The following is a 14,479-nucleotide window of genomic DNA, read 5'->3' as shown; positions in this document are numbered from 1 at the left end:
CTCCAACAGTGCATACACTACCACATGTCAAGACTGGAGAAGGCAAATGGCCACAGCTAAGAGTTGAGTCTCTGGGTTTGTCCCCATTATGAGCTCCACCAGCTCTAGTAAATGAATGCTAGTGTGGAGACTATGACCCACGGTTGCCCCACTGCCTCTCAGGGGTGGCAAGACCAGCTTCCACTGGCATCCCAGATCCCTTTGGTTCTGCACTCCCGCCTGGGAGCTACCCACTTGTCACTGAGAACAGGGGAGCAGGCTGCCAAGCAGCACCCAGCTCTGAGCAAGTCCCAGTGATTTGGTTACCCCTGCACCTGCTTGCTGCTTCTCTGCCAACCCTGGCTGGCTCGGGCAGACCCTCCTTCAGTTACCAGTACTGTCCACACTGCTGAATTGTACCCTGAAGAGATATGCCACTTTTGTCAATATCACAATCATCAGGATTCCTTTAGAGGCTAATTCAGAATTGTGTGTGTGCCCCCACGCTCAGAGAGGTCAGAGATCAACCTCAGCTATCATTCCTAGGTTGCTGTCCACCTTGTTTCGCCAGACAAGCTCTCCTCGTGAGACATGGAACGCACTGATGCCACTGAGCCTGAGAGCCTCCAATCTCCACCTCCTCAGAGCTGGGACTGCAGGCAAATCCCACTACACCTGGCTTTTTAGCTTTTTGAGACAGGGTTTCTCTGTGTGTAGCTTTGGCTGTCCTAGACTCACTTTGTAGACCAGGCTGGTGTTGAACTCACAGAAATCCACCTGCCTCTGCCTCCCAAGTGCTGGGATTAAAGGCGTACACCACCACGCCCAGCTGCACCTGGCGTTTTAAAACGATTTAATGCATATGCATATAGGTTGGTGTGGGTATGCTCATGTGTGTGCAGGTACCCACAGGGACCAGATGCATAGGCTCCTCTGGAGCTGAGGTTACAGGTGGCTATGTGTGGCCCAACATGGGTGACAGGACTGAACTCAGGTCCTCTGCAAGAGCAACACAAGTTCCTAACCATTGACACGTCTCTCCAGCTCTCCCAATCCTTCCTCTAGCCCCTGCACCTGGCTTTATTTGTTTGTTTGTTTGTAAATTAAAGAAGTACTCTCACTGTATACCCAAGGCCTGGAATTCAGAGCTCAGTATGCCTGGGATTAAAGGCATACACCATCACACCTTTCTTTTCTGCACCTGGCTTCTTTCTTTTCTTTTTCTTCTTCTTTTTGGTTTTCCAGATAGGTTTTCTCTATAGACCTGGCTGTCCTGGAACTCACTATGTAGACCATGCTGGCCTTGAACAGGAAAATCTGTCTGCCTTTGCCTCCCAGGTCCTGGGATTATAGGCGTGAGCCTGGCTTTTAAAATTGAGTGCCGGAGACTGAACTTACTCATGATTATGAAGGTGTTCTCAGTGTGACAGGACCTGGACCAGCGGTTCTCAGCCTGTGCACCAAATGGCCCTTTTACAGGGTCGCCTGCAGCCAATGGAAAGCACAGATATTTACATTATGATTCATACTAGCAGCAAACAAAATTACAGTTACAAAGAAGCAACAAAAAGCATCTTTATGGTTGGGGTCACCACAATACTGTAAAGGGTTACAGTATTAAGGCTGAGAACCACTGCCTTGACTCAGCTAAAACGCAGGCCTGCAGGCCGCTGCCATGCCTGTAGGGGCTTATCTGATTATGTTAACTGACTTGGGAAGCCATCTTAACTGTGGGCAAGGCTGAATGTGGACATGATGTGACCAGCTGCTTCCCACTTACACTGCCATGCCCTCCCCATGATGGACCCTCCAACTGTGGCAAAAATAAACCCTTGTTCTTAAAGTTGTTTCTGTCAGGATGTTTTGTCACAGCAAGAGCCCAAGAAATGCAGCAAGCACTTTATCAACCGAGCCGTGTCCCTGTTCAGATCCCGGGCAGAGAAACTGGTGGCCTGAGAGTACAGCTCAGCCAAACGCACCTGTCAAGGAGTGGCCCTTCAAGATGCTGGTGCTGCCTAGCTGTCCTGGCAAGGGACTGTGCAGGCTTGATAAAGGGCACCTGAGCTGGGCCCCGGGAACCCAGCACCAAAGCCACCTTCAACAGCAGAACATAGAGACCAAGTGCTGCAGAAGACCACACAACAAATGGATCAAAAAAAGTTTATTCTGAATATTTAATTTAAAAAAATCCATACCTATGAGGTGTGCTACAGAATTCCAGATGATAATTCATATAGAAAACCTGACCTAACAACAGAAAGGCAAGGATTCTGCAAGAAAGCACATGGGGAGAAAACAGGCATTGATCCTCATGTGTCCCAGTGGTAGGGACTTGTCTACAAGGACATGCTGTCCACCTGACTGTACGCAACCAGTGTGGCCCAGCCTCCTGGTGTCTCAGAGATTGAACGCATCTTAGGGACAGTTGCTCAGGGAAGCTGTGGCAGGCACCCAGGTAGGAACATCAGTTCACCCACAGTCCTGTTTTCAGCCACATCAATCAATCAACCAAACAACCAACCAATTATTCAATCATTCGACTAATTGAATATATTTGGCAAAAAAAAAAAAAAAAAAAAAGAATACAGCTCCCTTGTAGGGAGATGCTTTTGGAAGCTTGCAGGAAAAGGCCTGCCCAGCCACATGGCAGTCCAAACACAGCCCATTCCAGGCTGCTCAGGGGTTTTGAGCAGATCCAAGACCCCCTCCGCCTGCCTCCCGTGTTGGAAGCCAAGCCCAGGATAGCTGCCAGCACATCTCTTAAGATATGCTTTGTGCTATGGGCCTTGAATGCAGATAGGGGAAAGTAACACTTCAAGGCGAGGCAACAGAAGAGGCTCGGCCAGGACTGTGGTATCAGGGAAGGGGCAAAGATGAGATGAGATGAAGGGGCGGAGTGCAGGAGGCCTGGGATCCTGGCTTGAGTTGTCAGTACTGACAGACAGGACTTCCCACGTAGTGTCAATGCTCCAGGGCTCCCAGAATCCTCTTCCACTACCACCTCACTTTCCTCTTCTTCTAAACTCTGGACCTCAGAGAGCATCCTCACTGAGTGGCCATTCCAGGAGCACTGTCTCCATCCTGGGGAACCCTACTGCCATGGGGGAAGAGGGGAGGGGGGGCAGGGCACAAGGCCACACATACCACCAACCTCAGGAGAAGCACAGACCCTGAAGTGGCTACAATACCACAGTCAGGATGCTGAAAGGAATCACCCAGGTCCTTTATGAACATGATTATCAGGTGTTAGCAAACTCATTGGCAGGACATGGCCTGAAGCATCAGCAGAAGTATTAAATATAAAGGCAATATGTATATTCCCTTCCCCACCTTCGGAAAACAGAAACAGAAACAGAAACCAACTCAAATGCTCGCAGATGATCTGTAATGTGAACCCTGTGCCGGTGCCAGTAGGTGCTGGATGGCCGCCTTACTGCCGCAGCTCCACGTAGTTGGCCGGGAAGAGCCCGTATCTGCCTTTACACACCCCACGCCACCAGCCATCATCAATCATTTCGATGTTGGTGATGATGTCATCGGGGTCAAAAGAGATCTCATCATCGCCAGCTAGGGAGGAAGAGCAGAGAGAGACTCAGATGGAAACGCCGCCTACCATCATGACTGAGACCAAGACACCCACCCAGCAAGAGACGGGGCTGTGGAGAGGGCCTTAGTGGCTGCAGACACGACGTGGGCAAGGGAGACGGAGGCTGGAGGGCTACTAAGATCGCACATGAAAACCTGGAAGCAAGCCGGGCGCGGTGGCACACGCCTTTAATCCCAGCACTTGGGAGGCAGAGGCAGGTGGATCGCTGTGAGTTCGAGGCCAGCCTGGTCTAACAAAGCGAGTGCCAGGACAGCCAAGGCTACACAAAGAAACCCTGTCTCGAAAAACCAAAAAAAGAAAAAAAGAAAGAAAGAAAGAAAGAAAACGAAAACCCAGACTCTAGAGAGGTGGGGGGTGATGGCCAAAAAGTCGCAGAACCCATGTGTGCACAGGAAATACAGTCCAGGTCTCCGTTCAGAAAGGGGACTTGAAAATCCCTCCATCTGAGCCTGGCACCTGAGGATTTGAGGGAGTCACAGCCATGCATGCCATTAAAAGCTGCTCGAGTGATGACAGACTAGGCCAGGAGGAACGGATGTGCTGACATGACTCACGGAGGGGCCATGTTGTTTCTAAGGCCCCCCTCAACCACCATAGCAAGGCGGCCCTTGGGCACATGTGTAAGGTGTCATCAGTGGGACAGTGGGGTGCATTCTTGTAGAACTCAGTCCCCAGTTTGCACAGTGAGTCTATCATGTCCAAGGGGGGACTCTGCAGCTTCAGACCCCCAAAAATTCAGGAAGATGAGAGACAAGGGGGTGGGGGCACAGGCATGGGCGTCCTTGGCATCATCCAGGTAATGTCTCCAAAGTTACTTCAATATAAATTGTAGGAACTGTTCCCAGGCACAGTCATCTTCACCTAAGGTGTCACCCCCTGGGGAGACTGAGGCAGGATTGTCCAAGCCTGGGAGTTCAAGGTCAGACTGTAACACAGACACTGGCTCAAAACAAACATAAAATAGCTTTGTATTTGTGCCCAGAACTGGTCTCAGGAGAGGACTACCTAGGAACTTCCCCCGGGGCAGGAACATCTGTGTCCCTAGTCAGTGCCTTACCAGCTTGGTAGTCATACAGGGCGATGGCTGTGATGCCCAGGTCACTTTCATATCCATCATAGGTGTCATCCTCTGTAAGCAAAGCAGAAGTCCTGAGCAATGTACCAAGTCCTCTAAACATACCTACCAAGGACTCAAGGGAAATCTTGCTAACATAGAGAGTTCTGGACAGCAGCTGAGCTCCTGTGTGGCAGGTGTTGGGATGGAGGAATCAGATACCTCCTAGAGACAAAAGGACTTAGCCAGGTGGTGGTGGTGCAAGGCTTTAATCCCAGCACTAGGGAGGCAGAGACAGAGGCAGATGAATCTCTGAGTTTGAGGCCAGCGTGGTCTATAGAGTGAGCTCCAGGACAGCCAGAGCTACCCAGAAATCCTGTCTCAAAAAACAAAAACAACAACAACAACAACAAAAACCCCACTATAAGGCATTTTCTTAGTGATTGATGGGGAGGGCCTAGCCCATGTGGGTGGTGTCCTCCCTGGGCTGGTGGATCTGAGTTCTTTAAGATAACAGGCTGAGCAAGCCATGGGGAGCAAGTCAGTAATCAGTACCCTTCCATGGCCTCTGCATCAGCTCCTTCCTGCCTCCAGGTTCCTGCCCTGTTAAAGAGTTCCTGTCTGGCTTCCTTCATTAATGGACAGTGGTGTGGAAGTGTAAGCCAAATAAACCCTTTCCTCCCCAATTTGCTTTTGTCATGGTGTTCTATCATGGCAACAGAAACTCTTAAGCCAGATCTTGGCTTTCAAGAGTAAAAGCTTAGACAGCAACTCTGACACCTACAGAGAAGCACGGCCACATGGACAAGTAACAAGTAAGTAGGCCAGCCTGGGCGACAGACTGCACGACTGTGGTGGTTTGAATAAGAATGACCCCCTCGGGGGTGGAGAGATGGTTCAGTGACTGAGAACGCTGGCTGCTCTTCTAGAGACTCTGGGTTTAATTCCTAGCACCCACACGGCAGCTCATAACTGTCTATAACTGTAGTCCCATGGATCCGATGCCCTCTTCTGATATGTAGATGTACATACGAACAACACCTACACATAAATAAATAATTCTTAAAAGAAGAAGAGAAGGAGGAAGAAGAGGAGGAGGAAGAGGAGGAGGAGGAAGAGAAGAAAGAATAGCCCCCATATATTTGAATGCTTTATTTGAAAGAATTAGAAAGATTAGGAGGTGTGGCCTTGTTGGAGGAAGTGTGTCACTGGTGATGCCAGGCCCAGCACTGTTCCTCCCTACCTGCCTGCAGATAAAGACATAACTTTCAACTACACAGCCAGGCGTGGTGGAACACACCTCTAATCCCAGCACTCAGGAGGCAGAGGCAGGCAGATCTCTATGAGTTGAAGGCCAGCCTGGTCTACAAAGAGAGTTCCAGGACAGCCAGGGATACACAGAGAAACCCTGTCTCGAACAACAAAGCAAAGCAAAACCAACAACAGACCTCTTAACTACTTTTTCAACACCATGGCTGCCATGCCTGTTGCCATGCTTCCTGCCATAATGTAATGGGCTAAGAATCTGAAACTGTAACAAGCCTCAGTTAAATGCATTATAAGAATTGCCTTGGGCTGGGCGCTGGTGGCGTATGCCTCTGATCCCAGGACTTGAGAGGCAGAGGCAGGTGGATCCCTGTGAGTTCGAGGACAGCCTGGTCTACAATAAGAGTCCAGGACCGCCAAGGCTACACAGAGAAACCGTGTCTTGAAAAGCCAAAAAAAAAAAAAAAAAAGAATTGCCTTGGTCACAGTGTCTCTTCACAGCAAAAGAACAGTGATTAAGGCAGAGACTGAAAAGAAAAAAAAAAGTCCTATGCCACTAATGCAAGAGGAAGGAGGCCAGGGTAGCAGAGGCTGGGCCCCAAAGGCTGCCCTGGGCCTCTCAGGCTGAGAGAAGCCGAAGCGCTCTGCACCCATCCCCACACGCTGCAGGTGGGATGAAGAACTCACTTGGTCTAGCATTTCACTGGAATCTCATTTTCAAGGTACACAAGGTAACCTCACTGTTCGTCTGCTTAGGCACTGGTTCATCTTCAGGGCATAAGCGATGTGGCCTTTGAGGTAGCTGGGCAATAGGCAGGGCCCGCCAAGGAAGGACTCACCAGGCCAACAGATCCCTCCCCACTGCAGCCTGAACCATCGATGCAGCAGAGCATGGACCTTCCCAGGACTGCGGGATGGGAGCACTGCATCTAGCCCACCCTGATCCAGGGGGTGACAGAGAACTCACATTCCAGACAATCAGACAGCAAGGCAACCCTCTCTGAGGAGCACAATAGAGGGGAGGACTTCCGGGGCATGGCTAGAGTGGGGTCCAGTACCTGCTTGGTAGTGGCCAGGAGCCTCTGTGGTCTCATAGACAGGTTCTGATGTGTAGGCTAGGCCTTGCTGGCTACTGGTCTCGGGGCCACCTGCAGCCTCAGTGCTGTACACAGGCTCAGGTTCACTACTTCGGTAGTTCAGCTCTGACTTGAACGGAACTGCATCCTGGTGAGAGACAAACACACATCTTTTATGTGTCACCTGAGTTGGGAGAGCTCCACTCACAAGAGATCTCCATGGTCAGATAAAGCGAGACAAGAATGGGGACAGGAAGCTTCCTGTGGAGGGTAAATGTGCAGAGCAAGCTGTCACAGGCCAAGGACATCACCCAGGTCCAGGACCAGTCCCATATAGCAAGGCGCTGGCAGCCAGAGGAGACTGCAAGGCCAGTTCCTATTGTGGTGGCTCCACACTGGACCTTGCCCCATCCTTCCTCCAAAGCTGATCACAGGACCTGTCCCTGCCCCCAAGAACAATGCTGTCGCCAGGCTCATCAAACAGCTAATGCCTCAGCACTGGCCCAGTGAGAGGCGTAGCTATGTGTGAATTCCTCTGTTGGTTGGGCCACTAACTCTAAGGCCACACCACCTGGCAGGGAAAGCTGCCTGGCACTCAGAACAAGGAACAGTGGTGTCAAGGAGAGGGAATCCTGGTGTTGTAAAGGTCACAGCCACCTAAGCCCCATGTCCACACTATCCCAGAACCCGTGAGGAATGTCACCTAGCTAATAGAGAGGGGCAATATATGAGGACTGGCCGAGTTCCATGGGATGTGGATATGGGAAGAGGGGCTCCCCAAGTCCAGACAGTGTGTGGGAGATGCTAGGCAAGGTCTTCATGTGAGGAAGCCACAAGGACCAGAGAACAAGATGCTCAAAGGGCTGGGGAGAACACTGTCTCAGGGTGAAGGGAAGGCCAGTTCCAGAGGGAGCAGTCGTTATGACCAACACACTGAGCATGCGTCATCCACTGACCTCCCAGAAGCCACAGGGGGAGGAAGGCCATGGTGCTATAGGCTGCCTAAAGGTAAAAGCCGATCTACGGGGACACCTTGCTCCAGGGACAGAGAAGGGGAGGGTGGCATAAGTCTACACGAGTCTAGGGCAGCCAACTTAGCCATATGACTACCCACCTCATAGATGGGGCTGGAAGGCGGTCTGTCCTCAGCTGGCTGAGGGCTAGGGGATGCAGGGGGCGTCTGCTTCTTAGCTCTGGCTTGCTCCTAAGACAGAAGGACAGCAAATGCATGGTTAATGGTCAGTCTGGAAGTCACACCTGCCACTTCATAAGAGGGTGGCACCCAGGTGGGAAGCTTGACACCTGCTGGGAGAGTAGAAAGCATGGATCACTGGGTCACACGGTCATGCCTTCTCAAGGACGCTAGCCCATGGCACTCCTATGTCATAAGGTGGGAAGATGTACTGTGATGTGCAGTGGACAGCGACACAGGGCAGATGTGCAGCAGTGCCATCAAGCCGCCCCTCCATCTTGCCTTCAGCCCATTTCCCAATTTGGGGCTCTGAGCCAATGCTACCATGGGCCAGAGTTTCGGGACCTTTGTGTGGGTAGTATTTTCTGCATGTGGGGAGACAGGTGGGCTGCTCTCCAGAGACCACGCCCCACAGGGCAAAATCCTAGTTCCCAAGACTGCAACAGAACACTAAAAAGAAGATAGAAACCATTCCAGGCTGTAAGTGGGTCCATGTTACCCCAAAGTTTTGATAAGAGGAGATGGAGTAGAGATGGCTAGGGGAAGCGATGAGGAATGCAAAGGGTGGGAGAAGGAGGCAGCCCCAAGCCAAAGAGCCAAGGCAGCCTAGAGATGCTGAAGGCAGCACCTGGGATCTCCCCAAAGCCTCCAAGGCCACAGGACACTTGGACTTTAGGGCTGTGGCACCAAATATGGGGTGTTCTAACCACTAGGGGGACAAGCTCAGATAGCAACATGGGAAATTTACTGAAATCTTCATGTCCCCACAGGAGATGTTCAGGGTTGCAGTCAGGGCCCAGAGACAGGACTGAACCTCACCTATCCACTCCACACCCCCTCTTTAAGGGGACAATGGCCACACTATGTGCTCTTGAAAGAAACTCCATAAAGACTCTTAACACAGTCTCTGCAGCCAAGGAACTGCCTATAGTGCAACACTAGAGCGAACAGCCACGGCAATCACCAAAGATGCGCCCCAGGCATTGGGAGTCCTGTGCACCTGAGGGAAGGACCAATCTAGGCGGTCCATGCCTCCAGCACAATGAGGAGGCCAGGCTGTTAGTTAGGCCATTTGTGACTACAGGCTGTGGGGTTCTTCCCAGCCCTCCCTATACACAGCTGGACACCAAGAAGAGCTCTCATTGCCAAGTGCAGGTTTAAAGTCACACAAGGAGGTCAGGTCGAGTCTTGTCAGCTTAAAACTGACAGGAGACGATGGTATAAGAAAGGCCGTGGGCAGGACAGGAAAGCACCACACAGCAGAGGCACTAGCATCAAGAGACTCTGATATCAGAACTAGATATCCAGAGCCACACAACCCAGTCAGCCTGCAGTGATCTTCTAAAAAGGAGTCAAAATGCCGTAGGATGCGGCACGTGCACTGTGGCTGAACAAAGCCTGAGGTGTGAGCCCTCGCTCTGGGACTGGGCCGCTAAAGGGAGGAGCTGTATACTTTACACATGCATGGTCACTCCTACATGCAGCTGCATGTCCTCAGCAAACTAGGACCAACTGTCAGTGCCGGTGCTCTCAGCACCATCTGCCAACTGCACATCATCATTTTTTTTTTAAAAGATGTATTTATTATTTATATAGTATTCTGCCTGCATGTGAGCCAGCAGGCCAGAAGAGGGCACCAGATCTCATTATAGATGTTTATGAGCCACCATGTGGTTGCTGGGAATTGAACTCAGGACTTTTGGAGGAACAGTCAGTGTTCTTAACCTCTGAGCCATCTCTGCAGCCCGCACATCATCTCCTTTAACTTCACATCTTCCTGTGCACGGTCTCAACCCCAGCACCTCCTTGGGAGGAAGTGTGTGTGCATCAGCTTAGATGGAGTCTCGTGTTTATAAACAACTTTGCATGGGTTACTGGGGAGTCTACTTCCTAACCAATGTGGAGAGTCAAGGCCAGCACACAGGTGGCCACAGGGCCACGGAGAGGCGCTGAGGATTGAAGGGGTCCAGATAGTGGGTGGCCAAGTTACTCTACCTCCCCATGGGAACGAGCCTTCCTACCAGCACCTCCTGAATCTAGCTGGGAGCAAAGAAACTCTCCTGGGATATGCAAGCAAGCATATCATAGAAGCTTCAGGAAGGAGCCCCTCCCCACACCCACTTCCTCTACTCAAAGCAGTGATAGAGAGATGAAAAGGAACAGCCTCCTCATAGTGTGCCACTGCAAACTCGAGAGAGGCAGCTAGGCCTTGGAACGGGACGCAGCATCTTTACTCACTTCCAGCTTCCTTCGAGCCTCCTCCTGCTCCTGCCTCTCTTTGGCCATCCGCTGAGCTCTCTCTGCTTCCGCCTTCCGCCTGTCCTCCTGCTCCCTCTCCTTTGCCAGGTTTTCAAAGTTAGCTCGGATATTACTGGTTTTGCTGGTCACTAGGAGGAAAGAGAGGACACATCTGTCTCAGAACACCTCAACAGGACAAAGCCACACCAGGGTAACACTGCAGTGTCGTCATCCTCATTTAGCGGGGAGGATACCCACAGAACACAGTCAACTCACCTTAGGCCAGCCACACGCAAAGCCCAAGGGAGACTGATGGGTGTCAGAAGCCCTGGGCTGGGCCACAGTTAAGCTGGCCACTGTCATAGTCAAGCACCGCACGCTCAGGCTAAGATCTCTAGCCATGAAGGCTGGGTTGGGAGGGGTTCCGTCCCTAGCACCAAAAAAAATGAAGGAGGAGAACGGGGAGGAGAAGGAAGAGGAGAAAGAAGAAGAAAGAAGGAGAAGAAAAAGAAGGAGAAGAAGAAGAAGAAGAAGAAGAAGAAGAAGAAGAAGAAGAAGGAGAAGAAGAAGAAGAAGAGGAAGAAGCAGCAGCAGCAGCAGCAGCAAGAAGGGGGAATAATTTTAGAACAGAAAAAACAAAACAAAACAAAACAAAAACGCATTGGCTTTCAACACCTATTGACCCTTGAATATATTTGCCCTCATTCTGTGTGAGGAAAGCAGAGAGTACGCCAGTCATGACCAGCAAAAGCCTGTCTCAGGAACAGGCTTACTGTACTACTAAGCTCACAAGCGAACAGGTTTGTTCTGGGAACACCATTTTTCCAGACATAATAAGCGGGTTTGAGTGTCTGGCAGGCTGTTCCTCCAAGGTGAGCCTGTCTGGTAAAGAAAATGTATTGCCGAGCCAAGTACAGTGGTAAATAAATAGATAAGGAAAGAAAGTATTGCTGTTTGTCAGTATGAAAGTGCAGTTTTCAAACAAACTACTGGGTTGGCCGGGTGTCCTGGCACATACCTAGGACCTCAACACTTGAGAGACTGTAGCAGGAGGATCACTTTAAGCACAAGGCCATCTGAGCTAATTCATGAGCTCAAGGCTGGCCTAGGACATATAGTGGAAGTGGAACCCTGTCTACAAAGGCAAATGCAAAAACTAAAAAACCCTCTGGGTTTTGGGACATTTGTAGCTGCTATCACGGTGTGCTGGCTAGTTTTATGTCAGCTTGACACAAGCTAGCACCACTGGAGAGGACGGAGCCTGAAAGGATCAGAGTCAGCACAGGACACACCAAGGCCAACCTCATGGAACAAAAATTTATTTGCCCCAGGGGGACAAAGGGCAGAGAATAAGAGACAGAGGACAAGAGGCAGAGGATGAGGGAAAAGAGACAAGGGACAAGGGAAAGGGAGGAAGGGATATTGGCTCAGGAGGGACAATGACTACCTCTGGGTAGACAGAAGGCAGACGTGGCCTGTACACCTGTACATAGGAAAATGGCACTTTATAAAGGGAAAGATGGAAGCCCCGTGTCAGGATGCGTTGGTTAGTTTTGATTGGACAGATTTGGTCGGTATAGCATATTGATGGCTGGACCCTGGTGGTCAGCCTTAGGAGGGAAAATGGCCAAAAAGGGGAATAGACCTTGGTGGCTAGGTTTAGGAACGTAACCTAATGGTTTAGCAGGAAGAGGGAACGGGAGGGGATAAGACCTGCCAGGGCCATGTTTGCCATGCTCCAGCCTCCTACCGCCTCAACTGAGAAAATGCCTTCATTAAGATCAGGCTTCAGCTGGGCAGTGGTGGTGTGCGCCTTCATTCCCAGCACTTGGGAGGCAGGGGCAGGTGAATTTCTGAGTTCAAGGTTTACAGAGCAAGTGCCAGGCCATCCAGGGCTACCCAGAGAAACCCTGTCTCAAAACAAAACAAAACAAAAATCAGGCTGCAAGCAAGCCTGCTGGGCATTTTTTTTAATTGGTGATTAACGAGGGAGGCCCGAGCCCATTCATTGTAGGTGGTGCCACTCCTGGGTTCTGTAAAGCAGGCTGAGCAAGCTATGGGGAGCAAGCTAGCAAGCAGCACCCTCCATGGCCTCGGCCTCAGCTCCTGCCTCCAGGTTCCTGCCCTGTTTTGAGTTTCTGTCCTGACTTCCTTCAGTGATGACCAGTGATGTGGGAGCATAAGCCGAATACACCTCTTCCTCTCAGAGTTGCTTTTGGTCACGTGTTTCATCCCAGCAAAAATCTCTAACTGATACAATGATCATGACAGCTGTCATTTAAAGCCTGTAATGAGGTGGCTGTCAGGTGTGACCTCTCAGATTGTGTGAAAGGGGGCTCTGCAGGTGAGGAGCAGCTAATCTAGAGCCTGAAAACAAACAGTAGCACCACTGAGTGAGCAAGACCCCGGAAGTATTCAGAGAGAGACCGCAGCCCGCTGGGCCTCACACACACACAGCTTCCCCGGGAGCATTCTCTCCCGCTGCCTAGCACGGTCATTCTTGTTCCCTTGTAAGGTTCCGGCAGGCAGCAGGAGCCTGTGGTCCTGTGACAACACCACCTCCATCACCCAGTATGACACTGAGGCCAATTTCCACACTGTATTCTCTATTTAAGCACCTCATAGTCTTTGTTTGTTTGTTTGTTTTGTTTTTTTTTTTGAGACAGGTTCTCACTCCACAGCCCAGGCAGGTCCAAGCCTCACTGTGTAATCCAAGCTGGCTTTGAACTTGTGGTAAGCCTCCTGCCTCAGTCTGCCAAGAGCAGAGATTACAGGTGGCATATGCCACCATGTCTAGACCCTTCTAATCTGACAAACAGTAGATATCAAACTCCAGTTGTAACTGCAGAGGCTTTTGCAAAAGGCCTTGGTTTTCATGTATCAAAATAAGTGCTGATCGTGGATCTGCAGAGGCCAATGGTGAGTTGGGGATTTCTATCTTATACGCAAACAGCACTCTCTGGATGCTTCTCACCCCTCACTCCTCACATGCCCAGTAGGCACCTGAAATGACACCTGAGCCACTGGCCAAAAGCTTGTGGATGAGAGACTGAGAAGCCTCTGCTTCTCTTCCTCAGGCTGTAGCTGGGACCAGTGAGTAGAGTGGGCTCAGGGACTACATGTAGGCCGGTCCCAGAACTGGTCCCAGCACCTCTCACCAGTACCCTACAAGGTGAGGCCTCTCCCTCAGCCATGGCAGGAAGAGACCACGGGGAACGAACAGAGTATCCCATGGACCAGACAGTGCTTTCAGACTGCTAGGACTCACCAGCCTCAATGGGGACAGTCTTCTGGTAGGCAGAGGGCACCTGGGCCACATCTTCAAAGGTAGATGCGTTCTGCAGAGAGAGAGAGAGGGATCAGGGAGTACTATCCTCGCTCCTTCACAGCCAGGGCAGCTGTTGCCTCGTAAATGTGAGGGGCCTTTCCCGGCTTTCAAAACACTCACCCCCCCCCCCAACACTGAGCTGTTGCCCCCATCCTACACTCTGCAGATTCACTGGGGCTCAGCTCCTCTTTCACAGACTCGCTGATTAGCACGCAGTTGCGCGCTCCTGCACTTAGACTGTGGGGCTCTGTAGGTCACAGGGTCACTTGGCCAGGCCCTTCCTTGCCCTTCTGCATGTTCTCTCAACATCCCATACCCCAACCATGCTTATAGGCTCCAGAATTATTCTGGAAGGGATCAAGGAAGCAGAGTGGCTGACATAGGCACAGGCTCACAGGGCACTGACACCAGTGACAGCCCAGCAATAGGGCTTCTATATAAATGGATATTCAGGGTTCAGGGCATTCACCACTCCCAACACATGCCACCTAAAGAAGGGCAGCTAAAGGTGGTCCAGGGGCCCTGAGCAAACGCACTCTGTCCTCTAACTCAGTTGACTCCAGATGGGCTACACTCAGCTTGACCCTCCCCTCCAGTCTCAGAGCCCATCCCCCTTCTACAAGGAAGCTGAGACCACCAGTGATGAAGCGGCACCCTGCCCGTCGCCCATATGGCGCCCTTCTCAGCTGAGAGCCCCTAGGTCAGAGCTGTGCCCATCTTAGCCGCCCTCGCTATCCTT

At 51.2% G+C, this 14,479-nt stretch overlaps 1 protein-coding gene across 4 annotated transcripts in view; it reads right to left on the bottom strand.

The window, feature by feature from the left end:
• Positions 1 to 2,132: 2,132 nt before the first annotated feature.
• CTTN (cortactin) overlaps positions 2,133 to 14,479 on the bottom strand; it is a 34,620-nt gene continuing 22,273 nt past the window's right edge. For all 4 annotated transcript variants that reach the window (XM_084772080.1, XM_084772082.1, XM_084772083.1 and 1 more), the window contains 6 exons: positions 13,681 to 13,750; positions 10,413 to 10,561; positions 8,097 to 8,186; positions 6,965 to 7,130; positions 4,644 to 4,715; positions 2,133 to 3,546 (listed from right to left, as the gene is read on the bottom strand). In XM_084772080.1, the coding sequence (XP_084628206.1) occupies positions 3,410 to 3,546; positions 4,644 to 4,715; positions 6,965 to 7,130; positions 8,097 to 8,186; positions 10,413 to 10,561; positions 13,681 to 13,750 (684 nt within the window). In that variant the 3' untranslated portion in view covers positions 2,133 to 3,409. The remainder of the gene's footprint in view (positions 3,547 to 4,643; positions 4,716 to 6,964; positions 7,131 to 8,096; positions 8,187 to 10,412; positions 10,562 to 13,680; positions 13,751 to 14,479) is intronic.

The sequence above is a fragment of the Acomys minous genome (genome assembly GCF_964271855.1).
Source record: "Acomys minous genome assembly, chromosome: 2".
NCBI classification, from domain to species: Eukaryota; Metazoa; Chordata; class Mammalia; order Rodentia; family Muridae; genus Acomys; species Acomys minous.
Note: the sequence above shows the minus strand (reverse complement) of the source record. Positions and strands in the feature narration are given on the sequence as shown.